The sequence below is a fragment of the Coregonus clupeaformis genome, chromosome 34 (assembly GCF_020615455.1).
Source record: "Coregonus clupeaformis isolate EN_2021a chromosome 34, ASM2061545v1, whole genome shotgun sequence".
Taxonomy (NCBI): Eukaryota; Metazoa; Chordata; class Actinopteri; order Salmoniformes; family Salmonidae; genus Coregonus; species Coregonus clupeaformis.
In genome coordinates, this window is record NC_059225.1 from 9058278 (window position 1) to 9076331 (window position 18054).

General features: G+C 40.8%; 1 protein-coding gene across 2 annotated transcripts; it reads right to left on the reverse strand.

The window, feature by feature from the left end:
• Positions 1-1812: 1812 nt before the first annotated feature.
• LOC121549716 (myosin-6) lies at positions 1813-17201 on the reverse strand. 2 transcript variants are annotated; one of them, XM_041861558.1, is made up of 40 exons: positions 17116-17201; positions 16944-16985; positions 15085-15294; positions 14598-14741; positions 14354-14510; positions 14237-14264; positions 14039-14144; positions 13813-13905; positions 13324-13387; positions 12910-13008; positions 12377-12480; positions 12142-12280; positions 11920-12038; positions 11569-11718; positions 11296-11466; positions 10819-11128; positions 10639-10712; positions 10239-10444; positions 10016-10139; positions 9306-9442; positions 8964-9219; positions 8480-8722; positions 8215-8391; positions 7973-8118; positions 7807-7897; positions 7325-7714; positions 7091-7217; positions 6874-6992; positions 6589-6785; positions 5436-5619; positions 4894-5059; positions 4462-4586; positions 4066-4374; positions 3753-3956; positions 3357-3653; positions 3110-3214; positions 2918-3013; positions 2665-2799; positions 2268-2316; positions 1813-1930 (listed from the first exon to the last, which is right to left on the reverse strand). In XM_041861558.1, the coding sequence occupies exons 3-39, from the start codon at positions 15283-15285 to the stop codon at positions 2296-2298; spliced, it is 5814 nt and encodes a 1937-aa protein (XP_041717492.1). In that variant the 5' UTR covers positions 15286-15294; positions 16944-16985; positions 17116-17201; the 3' UTR covers positions 1813-1930; positions 2268-2295. The 2 variants fall into 2 exon arrangements, with proteins under 2 accessions (XP_041717492.1, XP_041717493.1); XM_041861559.2 differs by having other exon boundaries at positions 16944-16982; positions 17116-17155.
• Positions 17202-18054: the final 853 nt, after the last annotated feature.

Genomic DNA, 18054 nt, shown 5'->3' on the forward strand with positions numbered 1-18054 from the left:
CAGAGCGACTTACAAATTGGTGCATTCAACTTAGGATAGCCAGTGGGACAACCACCACTGGAGGAGGGGGTGTAGAAGGATTACTGTTATACTATTCCAGGTATTCCTTAAAGAGGTAGGGTTTCAAGTGTCTCCGGAAGGTGGTCAGTGACTCCGCTCTCCTGGCTTCGTGGGGGAGCTTGTTCCACCATTGGGGTGCCAGAGCAGCGAATAGCTTTGACTGGGCTGAGCGGGAACTGTGCTTCCGTAGAGGTAGAGGGGCTAGCAGACCAGAGGTGGATGAACGTAGTGCCCTCGTTTGGGTGTAGGGTCTGATCAGAGCCTGAAGGTAAGGAGGTGCCGTTCCCCTCACAGCTCCGTAGGCAAGCACCATGGTTTTGTAGTAGATGCGAGCTTCAACTGGAAGCCAGTGGAGTGTGCGGAGGAGCGGGGTGACATGAGAGAACTTGGGAAGGTTGAACACCAGACGGGCTGCAGCGTTCTGGATAAGTTGTAGGGGTTTAATGGCACAGGCAGAGAGCCCAGCCAACAGCGAGTTACAGTAATCCAGACGGGAGATGACAAGTGCCTGGATTAGGACCTGTGCCGCTTTCTGTGTAAGGTAGGGTCGTACTCTGCGAATGTTGTAGAGCATGAACCTGTAGGATCGGGTCACCGCTTAGATGTTAGCGGAGAACGACAGGGTGTTGTCCAGGGTCACGCCAAGGTTCTTTGCACTCTGGGAGGAGGACACAATGGAGTTGTCAACCGTGATGGCGAGATCATGGAGCGGGCAGTCCTTCCCCGGGAGGAAGAGCAGCTCCGTCTTGCCGAGGTTCAGCTTGAGGTGGTGATCCGACATCATCATGATGCATGTATATTCCTACCTCCCATTCCTTCAGCCAAATCACAGGTAGGCTTTTGCAAATATGAGCAAATCAGCCATTCTATGCAGCATTCTATTATACACTGAACAGTGTGAAGTTAAATTAAATGTGTTGTATTGAGTAAAAGTGTGAATTTCAGTGACAGGTTTTTAGAGAACGTTTAGAAAAAGGGAACACGTGTCCGGGGGACGTAGCAAACAGGATGCTAGGCAACTGATTTTTGATGATTTTATGTGGTGTAAATTCACTTGCCACCTGTCGCTGTGTTTATGTGGTGTAAATTCACTTGCCACCTGTCGCTGTGTTGATTTCTTTCAGCAGAAAATCAACAAACGCTAAAACTCTAGTGCCTTTTTGTCAGCAGATAAAGTTTCTCCATGGATGTAGTGTTGGGTCACATGCAAATATGATCTAATATTAATCAAATTCTCATGAAACCTCACAAACTCTTAAGTTTTAGGAAAACAAAATATATTGTTAATCGGTGTGGGTCGGTGTTTCACTTTCTGTCTAATTAGGTATTTTCTGAACAATGTTTCTGTCCATTTAGGGCAGTTCCCAACCTTTTTCGATTACTGTATGACCAACTGAATTTTGCTCTGCCCAGAATACCCCTGAAATTCCCCCCACGTGAATTTTACCAGTAGGCATATGGTCTCATGAGTCTTCTCAAGTCACCCATGTGGATAGGCTGGATAGGCCAAGTAACCCCAGGTGTACTAGTACCCCTGGTTGGAAGCCACTAATTTATGGGGACCCAATTTGGCTCAGGAGTACCCCCCAGAGAGATGTTTGTCTATTTTCATGATTCTCTGTGGGGGAAGGTATCACTATGAAAACCAGTGTTTACTTAATTTTGTTAAATAATAGTGGATTTCATGCTTATAAAATGTCTGGAATTCCTGTTTGTAATAGAATCAAGAAAAACACAGAGGGGCTATTTTAACTTGACTTCATTCTTTATTCTGCTCATGTTACATGGAGAATATAGAAAACTAAATCACTACAGTCAGGAGATGTTCAGAAAGGTCCATCCGAGAGCTTCACTCTTCATCATGTCGTTTCTGTGACAGAAGATGGATAAAGGTTGAAATGTAATTAACTATGACAGGGAACATTATTCAAAAGTTATATGAATGATAGTATGGTTATTGGACATCAAATACTTTCAAAGCTATTGAAGTTGGGTAATTTATAGTTGACGAACCACATAATATTCTTTTAAAAAAGAACCCATGACAGGGAACATTATTCAAATGTATAGGTAGTTATATGAATGATAGTATGGTTATTGGACATCAAATACTTACAAAGCTATTGAGGTAGAAGCTGTTGACATAGTTGACATGAGGAAATTTGCAAATTATAACCAATATAATGAATTTGATTAGAAGAACTGACCTGGGAGCGGGCATCACAACTCTTGACCTCACTCCTCTTCCTTTCCTTTCTGTGACAGAGAAGATGGATTCATCATGAGAAAATGTTTACTGTGTACTGGAAAACATTTTATACTGCCATTTTATACTGTGACCTCTGGTTGAAATTTTACAGTTGGGAACTTCAACAGGTATAGTTACTTGGTAACAATGTAACAAATAATTAATGTATTACATATTTTCTTCAGGAATCAACAGGTGAATATAGAGAATTTAAATGACCATTAAACAGAGTCCCAGATCCCAGACTTTAGCGTTGAAGCTATTTAAGGTTGAGGATTTTGCCATACATTACAAATGGGAATCTGCTAAATTATAACCATCACAACTATGTACATTGAAACAGCAACTTCACTGACCTTGGAGCCAGAATCACGACTCTTGGCTCTCATCTTGTTGACCTGAGACTCAGCAATATCAGCCCTCTCCTCTGCCTCATCCAGTTCATGCTGAATCTTGCGGAACTTGCCCAAATTGGAATTGGCTTGTTCCTCCTGTGAATAATGTTAAATATGAATGTTAAAAATCCTGTGAATAATGTGTCGTTTCTTGCAAACAACAACTAGAGAATGACAGATGCATCAGTTGGATGATGGAATGTTTTCTACTTACAGCCTCCTCTGAAGTTCTCTTGTAGGATTTGACCTTCAGCTGCAGTTTGTCCACCAGGTCCTGAAGACGGGACAAATTCTTACGGTCTTCCTCAGTCTGTACCCAAAAAGAAAGGGAAAAAATTGTAATGTATCTTACATTTGATTCTTAGCACGTTAATAGTGCACTGTTAAATTAAAATATATGATGTACCTGGTAGGTGAGCTCCTTGATGCGTCGCTCATATTTACGGACTCCTTTCACAGAATCACTGCTCCTCCTTTGCTCCATTTCAAATTCACTCTCTAGCTCCCTCACCTAGAAAGACATGATGGATGTTAACACATTATTTCCAATTATGTTGTTAGTTACCACTGCTTTTAATATTAAAGCTAGAAATATGACTAGAAATATGAAAAATGATTTAGAATGAATAGAAGATAATGTAGCTGGGCCTTACTCTGGACTCCAGCTTCTGGATCTGCTTCTTGCCACCTTTCATGGCGATTTGTTCAGCTTCATCCAGGCGGTGCTGCAGGTCCTTGATGGTCTGCTCCATGTTCTTCTTCATGCGCTCCAGGTGAGAACTGGTGTCCTGCTCCTTCTTCAGCTCCTCTGCCATCATGGCAGCATCAGTAATGGCCTTCTTGGCCTTTTCTTCAGCGTTTCTGCACTCCTGCACAGCCTCCTCCACTTCATTCTGAAGCTGGGATGTGTCACCCTCCAGCTTCTTCTTCTGGCTCAACAGGCTGGTGTTCTACACATGTATATGACAAATTACTGTTATATTACCTCTACATACCTCAAGTAGCAGACTTTTAAGTAGAACACTTATTGTTATCTATTACCGTCTTACCTGTGAGTGCAGCAGCTGAACTCTCTCACTAACATCCAGCAGTTCCTGCTCAGCCAGTTTGCGGCCTCTCTCAGTCTGCTCCACCATGGCTCTCAGCTCATCCAGTTCAGCCTGCATCAGGTTGCTGCGTCTCTCCACAATGGCAATGTTCTCCTTCAGGTCATCATTGGAACGAAGAGCATCATCCAGCTGCATTTGAGAATCCTGTAGAAAGAATTTATGATTTTACTATATTTATTTTGTTTCACAGTGTGGTTTGGCTTTTTGTGAAGGCACAAGCAATGTTTTTAGTTCAATGGTGTGGAAGTATTACCTTCAGATGGGAATGGAGACCTTTAAGTTGCTTCTGGGCCTCTGCTGCCTGCCTGTTAGCCTGGCTGAGCTGGATCTCCATCTCATTGAGATCTCCCTCCATCTTCTTCTTCAGCCTGAGAGCTTCATTCCTACTGCGAGTCTCTGACTCCAGGGAGCTTTGCAGGGTATCCACCACTCTCTGCTGGTTCCTCTTATTCATCTCCATCTCCTCATCCTTCTCCACCAGTTTCCGTTCAATATCAGCTTTGACCTGGTTGAACTCCAGCTGTGCTCTCAGGATCTTACCCTCTTCATGTTCTAGGGAGCCCTATGAAAACAAAGCCACCCATACTTTGTAAAATCTTCTAATTAAATTCTGGTACTTTCAGTATCAGTAAATGTTTTCTATTCTCACCTCAGCTTCCTCTAGAGCAGACTGTATCTCAGCCTTCTCCTGCTCCAGCTGTTTACGGATCTTCTCCAGCTCATGGATGCTCTTTCCTCCTTCACCAAGTTGCTCAGTCAGGTCAGAAATCTCCTCTGTGGAAAAATATAATTTTACATCAGAATCTTTCTGTGACAACTAGTAGGGTAGGGCGGTATCCAGATTTTCATACCTTCATACCGGGGTATACTGTATTACTGGCAGTGTAGATTTATTTGGCACATCTTAGATAGTTAACTTTACAGTATTGAAATTCATACCATCGGTAATTCAAAATACCCTTGTATACGGTATATATGGAAAAACTTCCAAGCCTAATAACTAATATATTTCTGTGATCTCTATAACATATCGATCTTTAATTAACTAAGTTCTATAGTCCAATAATGCATATGCTCTGACCTTGGAGGTTCTTGTTCTCCCTCTTCATGGTCTCCAGATGATCCAGAGATTCCTCGTAAGAGTTTTTGAGTTTGAAGAGTTCAGTGCTGAGAGATCTGGCCTCTTTCTGGGAGCTCTCCAGCTCAGTCTGAGACTCTTCAAACTTCTGCTTCCACTCAGCCAGGACCTGGAAACGTAAGTGGTTTCAATACAGTACATGATTAGGATAAGATGTACTTTATTGTCCATTAGCTTACAGAAGAAGGATGCTCACAACCCAAGCCCCCGAGACATAAGGGCTGGAAACACTGGGTCTGCCGCAGTGCAACTCCCCTGGAGCAATTATAGGGGTTGAAGTTCCTTGCTCAAGGGCACAACGGCATGTGATGGTATTATGTAGGATGATGACAGCAACCTTCTGGTTGCCGGCTAATTCAACGCCAGATTTTGTCATCTGAGCTGGGATTCAAGGCCCGCTTCTCTAACCACTAGGCTACCTGATGCCCCTACCATGTACTATAATAAAGGCTAATAGGACTTGTGAATACAATTTATTTTCTTACCTTGTCGAAGTTCCTTTGCTTTTTGTCCAGAGCGGCAGCAGATGCATTGGATCTCTCCACATCCACCATGAGATCTTCAATCTCATTCTGGAGTCGGTGTTTAGTCTTTTCCAGGGAGGAGCATTTAGCGTTAACAGCTTCCACAGCTTCCTCTGCATCCTGCAGACGCTGAGCCAACTTCTTCCTAGATTGACATAGATGAGAAACCCATTTAAGAACAGCTGCCTTTTTTCTGTCTGATATAAAATGGTTGTATATCAGGTAATCCATGTATCATTCGTCATGTACTGTTGTTTGTCACTAATTCAGCCAAGGTTGAATAGCCTTAAAAGTAAGAGAAAGTAAGAAAATATATATATATTTTTGGCTTTAATATTGCAAATAGATTGTGGCTTCTATCAAAGTAATTTCTGCATCATTTCCAATCCCCCATATATATTTTTTATAAAGATATATTTATATATATATATATATATATATATATATATATATATATATATATATATATATATATATATATATATATATATATATATATATATATATATATATATTATTTTAAATATATTTTAGTTTATTATTTGCTCCTAACCCTACCACCCCTTCCCTAATTGGAGTAAACTTATGGGCTTCTACTTCTACTTCCAGCTTTTTTTTCATACTATTTACATTTTACGGACACAGTGTATTTTACATTAGTTACCTTTTGCTTTGTTTTTAGTCCCAGCCTTCAGCTACCCTCAACCCCTCCCATCTATCTCTGAACACCATCCAGTTTTGATTTCTATTTGCCATATACTTTTCAACTGTGCTGTGATGTTTCACAAAAGTTCTGAACCTTTCTATTCTCATAGTTTCTACAGATTGTAGATTAAAGATAAAAAAAATTGCTAAGAGTATTATTATATTATTGATTGATTGACTATGACTTTTCAGATCACCCAGCAGTGCTAGGTTAACTCCAGACAAAAAATTTTCAGCCATTCCTGAACCTGCGACCAAAAACAAGCTACATATGGACAGTACCAAAACAAATGATCTAATGATTCTGTCTTCACAGCAAAATCTGCAGAGCTGGGATGGTTGTATCCCCCATATATATAACATTCTATTGGTTACAAGAATTTTGTATAATAATTTAAATTAAACTTACTTTGCGTCTTCAAGCTCCTCAGTCTTCTGGATGGCATCAGTTTCATACTTGGTTCTCCACTGAGCCACCTCAGCGTTGGCCTTGGACATGCCACGCTGCAGCTCAGCCTTGGCCTCCTGCTCCTCCTCATACTGCTCCCGGAGCAGGTCGGAGTCATGGCGAGCAGACTGCACCGCATGGGCAAGTGCGTTCTTTGCCTGGTAAGGACATTAAAAAGATTATCTGTAATTATGCCAGAGGATAAATGAAGTTGATTATGGACACTGCATTTTTTTGTATAAATACCTTGACTTCCTCCTCCAGTTGTCTCTTGAGGTCTTCAATCTGCTGAACGTTGGACTGCTTACCTCTGGTCAGTTGGGAGACCAGAGAGTCCTTCTCCTCCAGCTGTCTGGCAAGTTCACCTGTTTTAATACAATTCAAATTAATTTAAATTATATTATTTATTGTGGTTATTCATTGTGGCTGTTCATGTGAATGTCCAGGTTTTTAGTTAATATACCATTCTCAGTTTGAAGCTTTGCTTTCTGCATGGTGAAATCATTGATGGATCGCTGTCCTTCCTCAGCTTTCGTCCTGTATTCACTCATCTGGTCCTCTAGAGTGCGGCACATTTTCTCCAAGTTTGTCTAAAAACAGATTTGTTTTTTGAATGACGGAACACCATCACTAGATTCCATCTTTGAAAATCATGTAGAGATAACACATGTTATGATTGCTCAATGATACCACATACTTTGGACTTGACAATCTGCTCCATGTTGGAGACCACATCATCCAGCTCCAGCCTGAGCTCACTCTTCTCCTTCTCCAGCTTCTGCTTCACTCTCTGAAGGTTGTCAATCTGCTCTCCCAGGTCAGCCACACTGTCCGCATTTTTCTTCCTCAGAGTGGCAGCTGTAGCCTCATGCTGCAGAGTAGCCTCTTCAAGGTCTCTGCGCACCTTCTGGAACTCAGCCTCCCTCTTCTTGTTCATCTCAATCTGGGCAGCAGTGGCTCCACCCGCCTCCTCCAGCCTCTCACTGATCTCCTCCAGCTCTCTGGACAAGTCTGCCCTCTGTTTCTCCACCTTGGCACGGGCAGCTCTCTCAGCCTCCAGCTCTTCCTCCAGCTCTTCAATGCGGGCCTGAAATGGAGGGAATTCAAATGTTTTGGTACGAACAGAACATAAACAAGTGTAACACAAAGATTCCCTTTTCAACAATACTATTAAAATACCTGCAGCTCCTTCAGTTTCTTCTGAAGCTGGGCACTCATGGCCTGCTCATCCTCAATCTTGCTGTTGAGTTGGCTTGTCTCAAAATCCTTCCTGATAAGTAAAGCACACATTTTAGCGCTTTCTGTAACATAATTATTCATGAGATTTTGTGGGTTGTGATCTTACTTCTTCATTCTCTCCTCCAGCTGCTGCTTGTCGTTCTCCAGGTCCATTAGGCTCTCCTGGGTCAACTTCAAGTCTCCTTCCAGCTTTCTCTTGGCTCTCTCAAGGTCCATCCTCACCTTCTTCTCTTGCTCCAGAGACCCTTCCAGCTGATAAAGGATATATTAAACAATATTGTACTGTAGCCTATTTTAGGATATTACTTTTTTTGTTGTAATTTTTATGATTTCCTGTTTGGTACTCACATCATCAACTTGCTGTTCCAGTTTGGCTTTGGCCTTGGTCAGCGTGTTGACCTTATCCTCCTCACTTTGCAAGTCATCCAGCGTTTGCTGATGAGCCTCCTGCAGAGCCTTCTTCTCCTTGGTCAGCTTGGCAATGATTTCATCCAGAGCCGCCATCTCCTCAGTCAGGTTTTTAACCTACAGGAAACAGAACAATGTCATTACGCTTTCATCCAGACCAATCAATTGGAGTTTTAACAATACAAGAATGAAGAAAAACGTTTACCTTGTTCTCTGTGGCATGCTTCTCCTTCTCCACTTTAGCCAGAGTGAGCTCCAGATCGTCAATGTCCTTCTTGAGTTCTGAGCACTCATCTTCCAGCTTCCTCTTCTTAGCAGTCAGCTCTGAATTCATCTCCTCCTCATCCTCCAGTCTTTCTGTCAGCTCTTTGGCTTTGGCCTCAAGCTGGATTTTGCTCTTGATCAGACCCTCGCATCTCTCTTCAGCATCACCAATAGTGTCTTCTGACTGTCAATGTGTCAATTTATTATAAGTATATACAATTCTCCAAAGCTCAGAAGTTTGTTTGGTGGCAAAATATTTGGACACTACAAATGCTCCACTGATTGTACATACCTATTTAGCAAATCATATCTCTTATTTTTCTGTTTTTCTATTTCTCTAATTAGTAAAAAGCTAACCAGAAAGGACATTTTAACAAAGGATGTGAGTACATTAAAGTAACTTTAGTGTAGTTAAAGTTACTCACAGTTTGTACAGCGAGCTGCAAGTCATTCTTCTCTTGGATAAGGGAGACCATCTTCTCTTCTAGCTCCTTTCTACGGGCTTCAGTTTTAGCATAAACCTCTTTAAGCTTCAGGAATTCTTCCTTCATGTTGGCCATCTCCTTCTCAGTCTCTGCTGACTTCAGCAGAGGTTTGATCTTGAAGAACATCTTCATCCAGGGCCAATTCTTGACACCCATGAAGGCACGAATGTTCCATTGGATCACAAGCAAGGCATCCCTGTGACATTGAATACAATTATCTTGTTATACCTTTTCCACCTCCACCATATTGTCTGCAAAAGTTTGATCTAGTCCTATTCCAACCTGCGGTCAACAATTTTCTGGAACTCAATTCTGGCAAGTAGACCACGTGATCGGGCCTGCATGCCAGTGATGATAAGAGCGAGACGATCGTCTCTCATCTCCTCAAGGGTACCCAGGAGACCAGCCTTGAAGAACACCTAATGATTCACAAAGGCCATAATGTGGTGCTTGGATCGTCTTGTATTTGTACCATTGTATTTTTCTGCCAGTTGACCATAAATAACTTGAATGTGGTATCTCCCAGATGTACAAAACTTGGTAGTCATGTTTAGATTGCTGATTTCTTGCCTCTGCGAAAATGGCACAAATTGACCACAAGTTGGCCCTGTAATGTGCAATTGATTTTACAACTTCAGTCCAAGCATTACCGAGAGTTAAAAACAAATGTCCTTTAAAAATATGTGAGGAAGTCTATCTCAAACAATATGGCCACAATGCTTTTAATGTCTTATATGTAGCCACATCTGTGTCTACTACATGGTTTATATTTGTATATATTTGTATCTCTTGACTTGATCCATTTCCCCTAGAGACAGATAATATGTAGTAATCATGCTCAGTGGTATATCAGCAGTTATTTGAAGAGGCATTGCTCAGGTTAACCTGATGGTGGTGTAGTAGTAATATACTGCTTGGACCCCGTAATTGCTGCTATTTTTCCATCCTGGTCCAACAAGTCTTATTGCTTTTCATCTATTTAGAGAACTTACCTTAGTGTGTCCTAATCTGTACTGGGTGTGGTCAATGTCCAGAGAGCCCAGCAGTTTTTCGGCTGCCTTCATGTTGTCAATGAACTGACCCTCAGGGATAGCATTTGGATTGAGGATGCGGTATCTGAATTTAAATCAGAAAGCAATTATCTTCAATAATGGAACACCTGAATAGGTAAACAGTTGAATTTATTTTGGAAAGGAAATTCATAATAATTTTAACCTTTGTTTGAAGTCAGCATACAGGATCCTGTTGGGGAAGCCCTTTCTGCAGATCCTGATGCCTTCCAGCACACCGTTACAGCGCAGCTGGTGCATGACCAGAGGATTTTCCATGGCCCCAGGAGTCTTGGTCTCGTTGGGGATGAGGCAACGCACAAAGTGGGGGTGAGTAGACCTCAAGTTGGTCATGAGTTTACCCAAGTTCTCCTGTGAGTATGACAAATGTAGAATTTTCCATCAATGAATGACTCTCCCAGTACCTCACGAGTCACAACGGCATTTAATGCTAACATGACAATCCACAACATACTGGCATTTCAAATGTAGCGCAAATATAATACATTTGTTATTTTCTGCCGTTTGAAAACATCAGAAGTATATTGATTTGAAGTCAGATTTACCCTGTGCAAAGCAGACACAGTCTGGAAGGAAGAACCTTTCTTCTTCTTTCCTCCAGCTGCTTTTTCTTCAGCACCTGTATGATAATGAAATAATTCAAATATACTATTATTACTACTGTCATGTACATTTGTATTTATTTTAGTGTTTTTTTAGTCTTTGCAGATAAAAACACATAGTACCTCCTTCTGCACCAGCATAGCTTACAAACAGGTTGGCCAGGAACTTAAGACTTGACTTCTGGAACAGTCCGACCACAGTCTCATTCAGCGGGTCCTTGTTCTTCACCAGCCAGTTACCAATGTTGTAATCAACAGTGCCAGCATAGTGAACCAGGGAGAAATGGGCCTCTGGTCTACCCTTAATAATCCTAGGCTTCTGGAAGCATGCATTTTTGCCCAGATGGGTGTCATACAGCTTAGCTTTGAATGTAGAATCACTGGCCTTGGGGAACATGCACTCCTCTTCAAGGATGGACATGATACCCATGGGCTAAAAGGGAAAATGAATGAAAATAAATTAATACTAAGGGAAAAGCATAGTGAATAAATATCAGAATAATTTGTTGTTGCACATTTAGGAAGATTGCCCTTGTAATGTTTGAAATCTCAAAGATTCAATCATATAAATTAAACTACTGTGAAACTGAAGACACCAACCCTTTCAATGAGGTCAATGCAGGCAGCCAAGTCCATGCCGAAGTCAATGAACTCCCAGACGATACCCTCTTTCTTGTACTCCTCCTGCTCCAGCACAAACATGTGGTGGTTGAAGAACTGCTGCAGCTTCTCATTAGTGAAGTTGATGCACAGCTGCTCAAAGGTGTTGAACTGAAAAAGAAGTTCACAGTTACATTATTTTGTCAGCTGTAATGTTTTAGATGAATCGTTTCATGACGTGTCCTATTGATCAAATTTACATCAAACACTCACATCAAAGATCTCAAAGCCAGCAATGTCCAGCACACCAATGTAGTGCTGGCGAGCGTTCTTTGTGTCCAGAGTAAGGTTGATTCTTATCACCATCCAGAGGAACATGTTCTCGTAAATTTTCTTTGCCAGTGCACCAATGGAGTAGTACACCTACAAAATATTGAGAAAATAATTTACCAAAACATAGACTCAACATAGGGACAGTTTCCCAGACACAGATCAGGCATTTTCCTGGACTAAAAAGCATGCTCAATGGGGAATCACAGGCATGAAAATATTAGCAACTCTAAACAGAAGTTTTATGCTCAAAATTATTATCTCCTGGAAATGTACAACTTTTTTGAGACTCACCTGGTCGACACTCTGACCTTTGGTGACCCACTCATTTCCTACTTTGACCCTTGGGTGACACAGCCCCTTGACCAGGTCAGCAGAGTTCAGGCACATCAGATATGCGGCTTTGTCAATATCTGGAAAGGCAAAGTTTTATGGTTGGAGGAGGCATTGTGACCGTCAGATTTTTCAGAGATTACTGTATGTTAAAGTGAGAGGTTTTAAATGCTCAGTGCTCACCCTCAGTGCCGTCTGCCTCTGCTTGCTCCTCCCTCTGCTTGTTCTTGAACTTCAGGTTACCATAGTGCATGATGGCACCAGTCAGCTTATAAATGCCATTAATCTCCTCTTGGGAGAAGCCCAGCACATTAAAGGCATCCTAGTTCCAAAATAAAGGCCATTGTTTTGTATTGTAGAGAGTTGGATACAAGTGGAATATTATCACATACAGTGTTCATGAACATATTTTACTCACATCAGTAGCCATTAGCTCATCTGAATCATTAATGGAAGTTACAGCAATCTCTCCTTGGGAGATGAAGGCGTAGTCATAGGGATTGCTGGTGATGAGTAGCATCTCTGAAAAGAATTGAACAGCACAGTTTAATTTGTGTTCTGGCCGTGGTATAAGCCATAGCATAATATAGCATAAGGGCCCCCCCTGCCGACCGGGGTGCACCCCACAGTTTGGGAACCACTGATCTAAGATCCCTTCCAATGTGTTCTTCAATCTCATAAGACATTTTAGAAAAAGGCTCAGTGTCGTTATCCTCACAAGGATTTTGTTAAACCAAATATATTTCTCTGAGTAATTGAATTAGTATCAAATATATATAAATAAACAAAATGTAGCTCAGTGTTTGTATTTTTTATTTATACAGTATTTATTTTGCTAATCTTTATCAAGGGATCCAATAAATCTGTAAATCTGTAATCGGAAATTCTCAGTTGAATTCAGAATTAGACCTCAACCCCGCTCAGTACACAGTTTGATGATTTAATACTCACCCAGCAGTTCTGGTTTCTTTTGGGACAGGATCTGGTAGAAGATGTGATAGTCTCTCTCAGCCTTGAGCTGGAAAGTTACACGTGACTTCTCCAGAAGATCTGATCAGTATGGAAAAGTGCTTTTGGTATTAATGTGTTTCCTGTCAAAGAGATCTGTTCAAGCCTGAGCAAACATACTATTCTATAATATTCTACTGTATCTTAGTCCATGCCGCTCTGTCATTGCTCGTCCATATGTATATATTCTTAAATTCCATTCCTTACTTAGATTTGTGTGTATTGGGTGTATGTTGTGAAATTGTTAGATATTACTGGACTGTCGGAGCTAGAAGCACAAGCGTTTCGCTACACCCGCAATAACATCTGCTAAACACGTGTATGTAACAAATAACATTTGATTTGATTTTTACTCACAAGTCTCAATGTCAGCAGACGAAAGTTTCCCAGTGACTCCAAAATGAATTCGGATGAATTTACCCTGTAAGTTATTGTCAAGGCAGAAATGAATGAGCACACCAGATCTGGGTTCAAGTAGTATTTGTTTTCTTTTTGAATACCTTAGGTGTGCTTGATTGAGCTTGCATGGTGTAATGGAACTGATGGAATAGTCCCAAAAGTTTAAATCACACCTTTCACACTCTAGGCAGACTCGATCAAACACTAAAAGTATTTGAAAGAAAACAAATACTATTTAAACCCAGGTCTGTTGCACACATACAGTCCCAAAAGGGAAGATTTGCTGATGGGCCTGAGGAAGATTAGCTGACGTCATGACATCCACTAATGGGGATCTTAATACAATTCTTATCCTAATGAAATTCAAATCGAGAAGGTAACAGATAAGATGAAACATTTATGATAAGATTTGAATGGTATTTGACTGCGAACAAAGACCAAACTTACGAATCGGGAGGAGTTGTCATTCCTGATGGTCTTGGCATTACCAAAAGCCTCCAGGGCAGGATTGGCCTGGATGATTTGATCCTCCAGGGTCCCCTAGAAACCAACATCCATACAGTGTCAAAATGCTATAGTGAAAATCAATAGTGTTTGTCAACATATGCTCATCCAGCCATGAAGAATGTTTAATTTAGGATCGATAATGAGGAACATTTTGCATTCTATTTACCTTTTTTTCTTCTGCTGCACTTTTCTTTCCGGCAACAGCAGCAATACTGGCGAAGTACTGGATGACTCTCTTGGTGTTCACAGTCTTTCCAGCACCGGATTCTCCACTGGGATTGGAAATACAAACGTTGATGTCTCAAAAATGTATCTTAATTTTAAATATCCTCAAATCAATATAACCTTTGGTTGATGTACTTACGTGATAAGAACAGACTGATTTTCCCTGTCTGTTGAAAGAGAAGTATCAGTAAATGTGTCATTATCCAAACAACATTTGATATGCCAATGTAGATTAAAAGGAAAAGTGATATTTTACCTGACAACATGTACTGGTAGGCATTGTCAGAGATGGAGAAGATGTGAGGAGGAGCTTCTGTCCTCTTCTTGCCTCTGTATGCATTGACAACAGACTGATCGTACACTGGCAGCCACTTGTAGGGGTTGACCGTGACACAGAACAGCCCTGAGTAGGTCTGTGGAAGACCAGGGGGATGCAGATTTAGTTTCATTCATTTGAATAAATGTTTGATTTAATGGAGATATTAGCAGGCATGACTTACGTAGATCATCCAGGCTGCGTAACGCTCTTTGAGGTTAAACAGCACAGCAGGCTCGTGCAGGAAGGTGAACATCGCCATGTCCTCAATTTTATCGAACTTTGGCGGGTTCTGGGGGTGGACGTCGTCCTCCTTCACAGTAACAGTCTGAAAAAATAGCAAATTAAGTTATTTTGTTTCATTTTCAAGGTGTAGAGGTATTTACTTCGAGAGAAATCCTATCTTGAGATTTCACACGTTGAATTTTCACAAATTATACATTTACATGTAATGTCTGATTTGCATGAAAGTTAAAGATCTCAAGTTAGGATTTTGCTCTTTGTTATCTCTTGTGAGAATAATTGTTTATAGTAAACAGTAAAGCACATAACTCAATTCAGTTTATAGCTTAACTGTTCATCAATCATAGAGTTATCCTAGTAGAAAATGTATTATCTTGTGATTTTCCAGGTCATATATTTTCAGAAACGGTTTTCACCAAAATATTTACCTTTCCAAACTCAGTATCAACGGTGACTTTAGCCCCGTCTCTGCTGGTGATTGTGCCCTTGACGTACTCAACCTCAGGGTCAGGCACATAGCACTCCCTCTTTATGTCAAAGGGTCTAGTCTGGCATTCCATACGCTCCTTGTCTGATTTACGCAGATAGGAAGCTGCGCCGCCAAACTCTGCCATTAACGCGTCCCCCATTTCTTAAATCTGTGCAGGCAGGAAAAGAGCATTGAATACATACATACAGTATATATTACACACAGTACCAGGTTTGAGTTGGAATAATATTATGTGTTTGTGATTGTGGATATGTGTGTATTTGTGTATGTATTATTAGGTTAAATTAGCTAAAGTTCAGAGTTACATGTGGCTGTCTTCTCACTGTTGACAAGGTTTGTTGTATGCTAGGATTCTCATAACAAACTGTTATTAAACTTAAAGCTGCCATATGTAACTTTTTGGGCGACCCAACCAACTTAACATAGAAATATGTGTTATAGATCTGTCATGATGATTGAACGTAAGGCTAAGAAGCTGTAGATCTGTTCTCTGTTCTGCTATTTCTTTGCTTCCCCGTTCTTAAGTTTTGTTTTTGCGTCTTTTACTTTCAGTTTTGTACAACAGCTTCTAAAAGCTGAAAAAAACTATATTTGGGGTTATGGAAAAGCGGAACGATTTCTGCTTAGTGCATCTTTAAGAAACCACAACCATTTTACTTTACAGTATTTATTACAATATCAAACATATTTTTATAGTTTTACATTTTATTCTGTTAATGACAAAGGAAACCATGGATATTGTTGTAATAATCTAATATCAGTGTAAAGCGCTAATATAAAATAATATTAAATAAATCAACACCTTTAGGGCTCCGGGTGTCACGATCGTCTGAAGGAGCGGACCAATACGCAGCGCGTGGAGTGAACATGATGACTTTATTAAATAAAGCAACCACGAAAAAACAACAAATGACGATAATGAAGTCCTCAGTGACACGACTGAACACGGAACAATAACCCACAAAACACAGGAGAAAACACACAGAATATATATGGCTCCCAATCAGAGATAACGAGCCGACAGCTGACACTCGTTACCTCCGATTGGGAGTCATTAACCAATCACCAAAAACACAAACAAATGAAACTCACCCAACCCAACACCACCAAATGAAATACACCCTGGCTCTAACACACAGTCCTTGGAGCCAGAGTGTGACACCGGGGCTGTAGTTCCCTGTTCTCGACCAGTGTTGTAATGTCAATTAGCCTTAATACTTAAATTATTGTTATTTAAATTGGTCCCAAAAATGTTAACCCCAAAGACCTAAATCAATTGAAACATTGGATATTAGTATCACTGTATGTATATACTGTTTATATGAGTAGTATTCTGCAGCATGGCATACTGGTCATGGCAGACCAAAATAACTTTGGAATAATAGCTTAAAGAAAACCTGTTGAGGCAGAACACCACTAGGGTACCAGATTTAGAATCCTAGATTGATGAGACTTTATCTGAACAATATGAAGGCCAGCAAACCAATAGCACATTGAAAATAAACCAAAACATGTGAGGTTCACAGCAGACCAAAAGTAGCTAGGTCCACTGTAGCTAAAATCTACAGCTTGTGTTATCGATGACACTGACAACATGTAATTACTATACGGGAAAGACATATTACGCAACATATAAAAGTTGACTAGATTAATGAGTACAGACCTAAATAAAAAATGTTATTAGTATACGAATTTGGCAAGCTGTTAACAGTTTTCATGAAACACATTTAAAGACTTCACGCAAACCACTAGGAGGCGTGTTGTAGAACCTCTATTTTAGAAGACTATGAGGCTTACCTGTTGTTGGTCACCCCTTGGATACGTTGGAAAGGATCTCTACTGAGAATGAAATAGACAAATACAAAGACCAATATCAATCAACTGAGCAGTTTTATGTGGGTAATGACTAGTGTTAGGTCCTATGATGATTATCTTTGCCCTCCTCAGCGGACTGCCTCTATATGCTTACCTTCAGGATGTCCGGTGCCTTGTGTCTTCCCTGGTCTGTCTTCCCTGGTCTGTCTCCCCTGGTCTGTCTTCCCTGGTCTGTCTTCCCTGGTCTGTCTCCCCTGGTCTGTCTTCCCTGGTCTGTCTCCCCTGGTCTGTCTTCCCTGGTCTGTCTCCCCTGGTCTCCATCACTCTTTATAAAGAGGTTTGATCAGCCCTATATGGAGATGGGCAATGACATGAATTAGACTGATTATTTCAAAAGATCTGTATTTGGGGCTAGAGGTGTATACCTCTTTTGACCTATCAGGCTCGTTGTAACAATAGGCTATTCCCGGGTGGACAGAGGAGGGGAGAAATTGGCTGCATTGAAAGCCCACTTGATCATAGGGCAGTCTCAGGCACTGTGATCATCCAGAAAAGACAAGCATGTACGTTTGACCAATGGGAATTCATCCAATTATATATTTTTACGTGCAATGACACAAAGTAAGTTAGTTCCAAAAACAGTTTGAAACGTTGAAACCATAAGTAATGTATGTCAGTTTTTGTTAAGAAATACTCTGAAATACCCCGTTTTACTTTGCTAATTGTGAACACTTGGGGGGGGTGACATGAAAGTGTTGTTGCAGTGCGTAAACTCATTGCATGATAGGGTACTTATGACAAGTGCAGCTGTCTTTTGTTCACCAAGACAAGGTCACTCTTCTATCCATTGTCACTAAAGAGTAACAGCTACTTTAAGTATTAAACTAGACCTCATCTTGTTGACGTGACATAGTTTCCTTCCCTTTGTCCTTGATGACAAAAATAACTCTGTGAAATTGTTCTTTGGGTCTACAGTTCATGAAGAGCCCATAATTACATTAATTTAAGCCACAAATGGAGCAATACAGGTAAGCTCCAAAATAAAGGATAAAGGGCGTTTGGCCACCACGAGACGCCAGAACATAGACTCTAC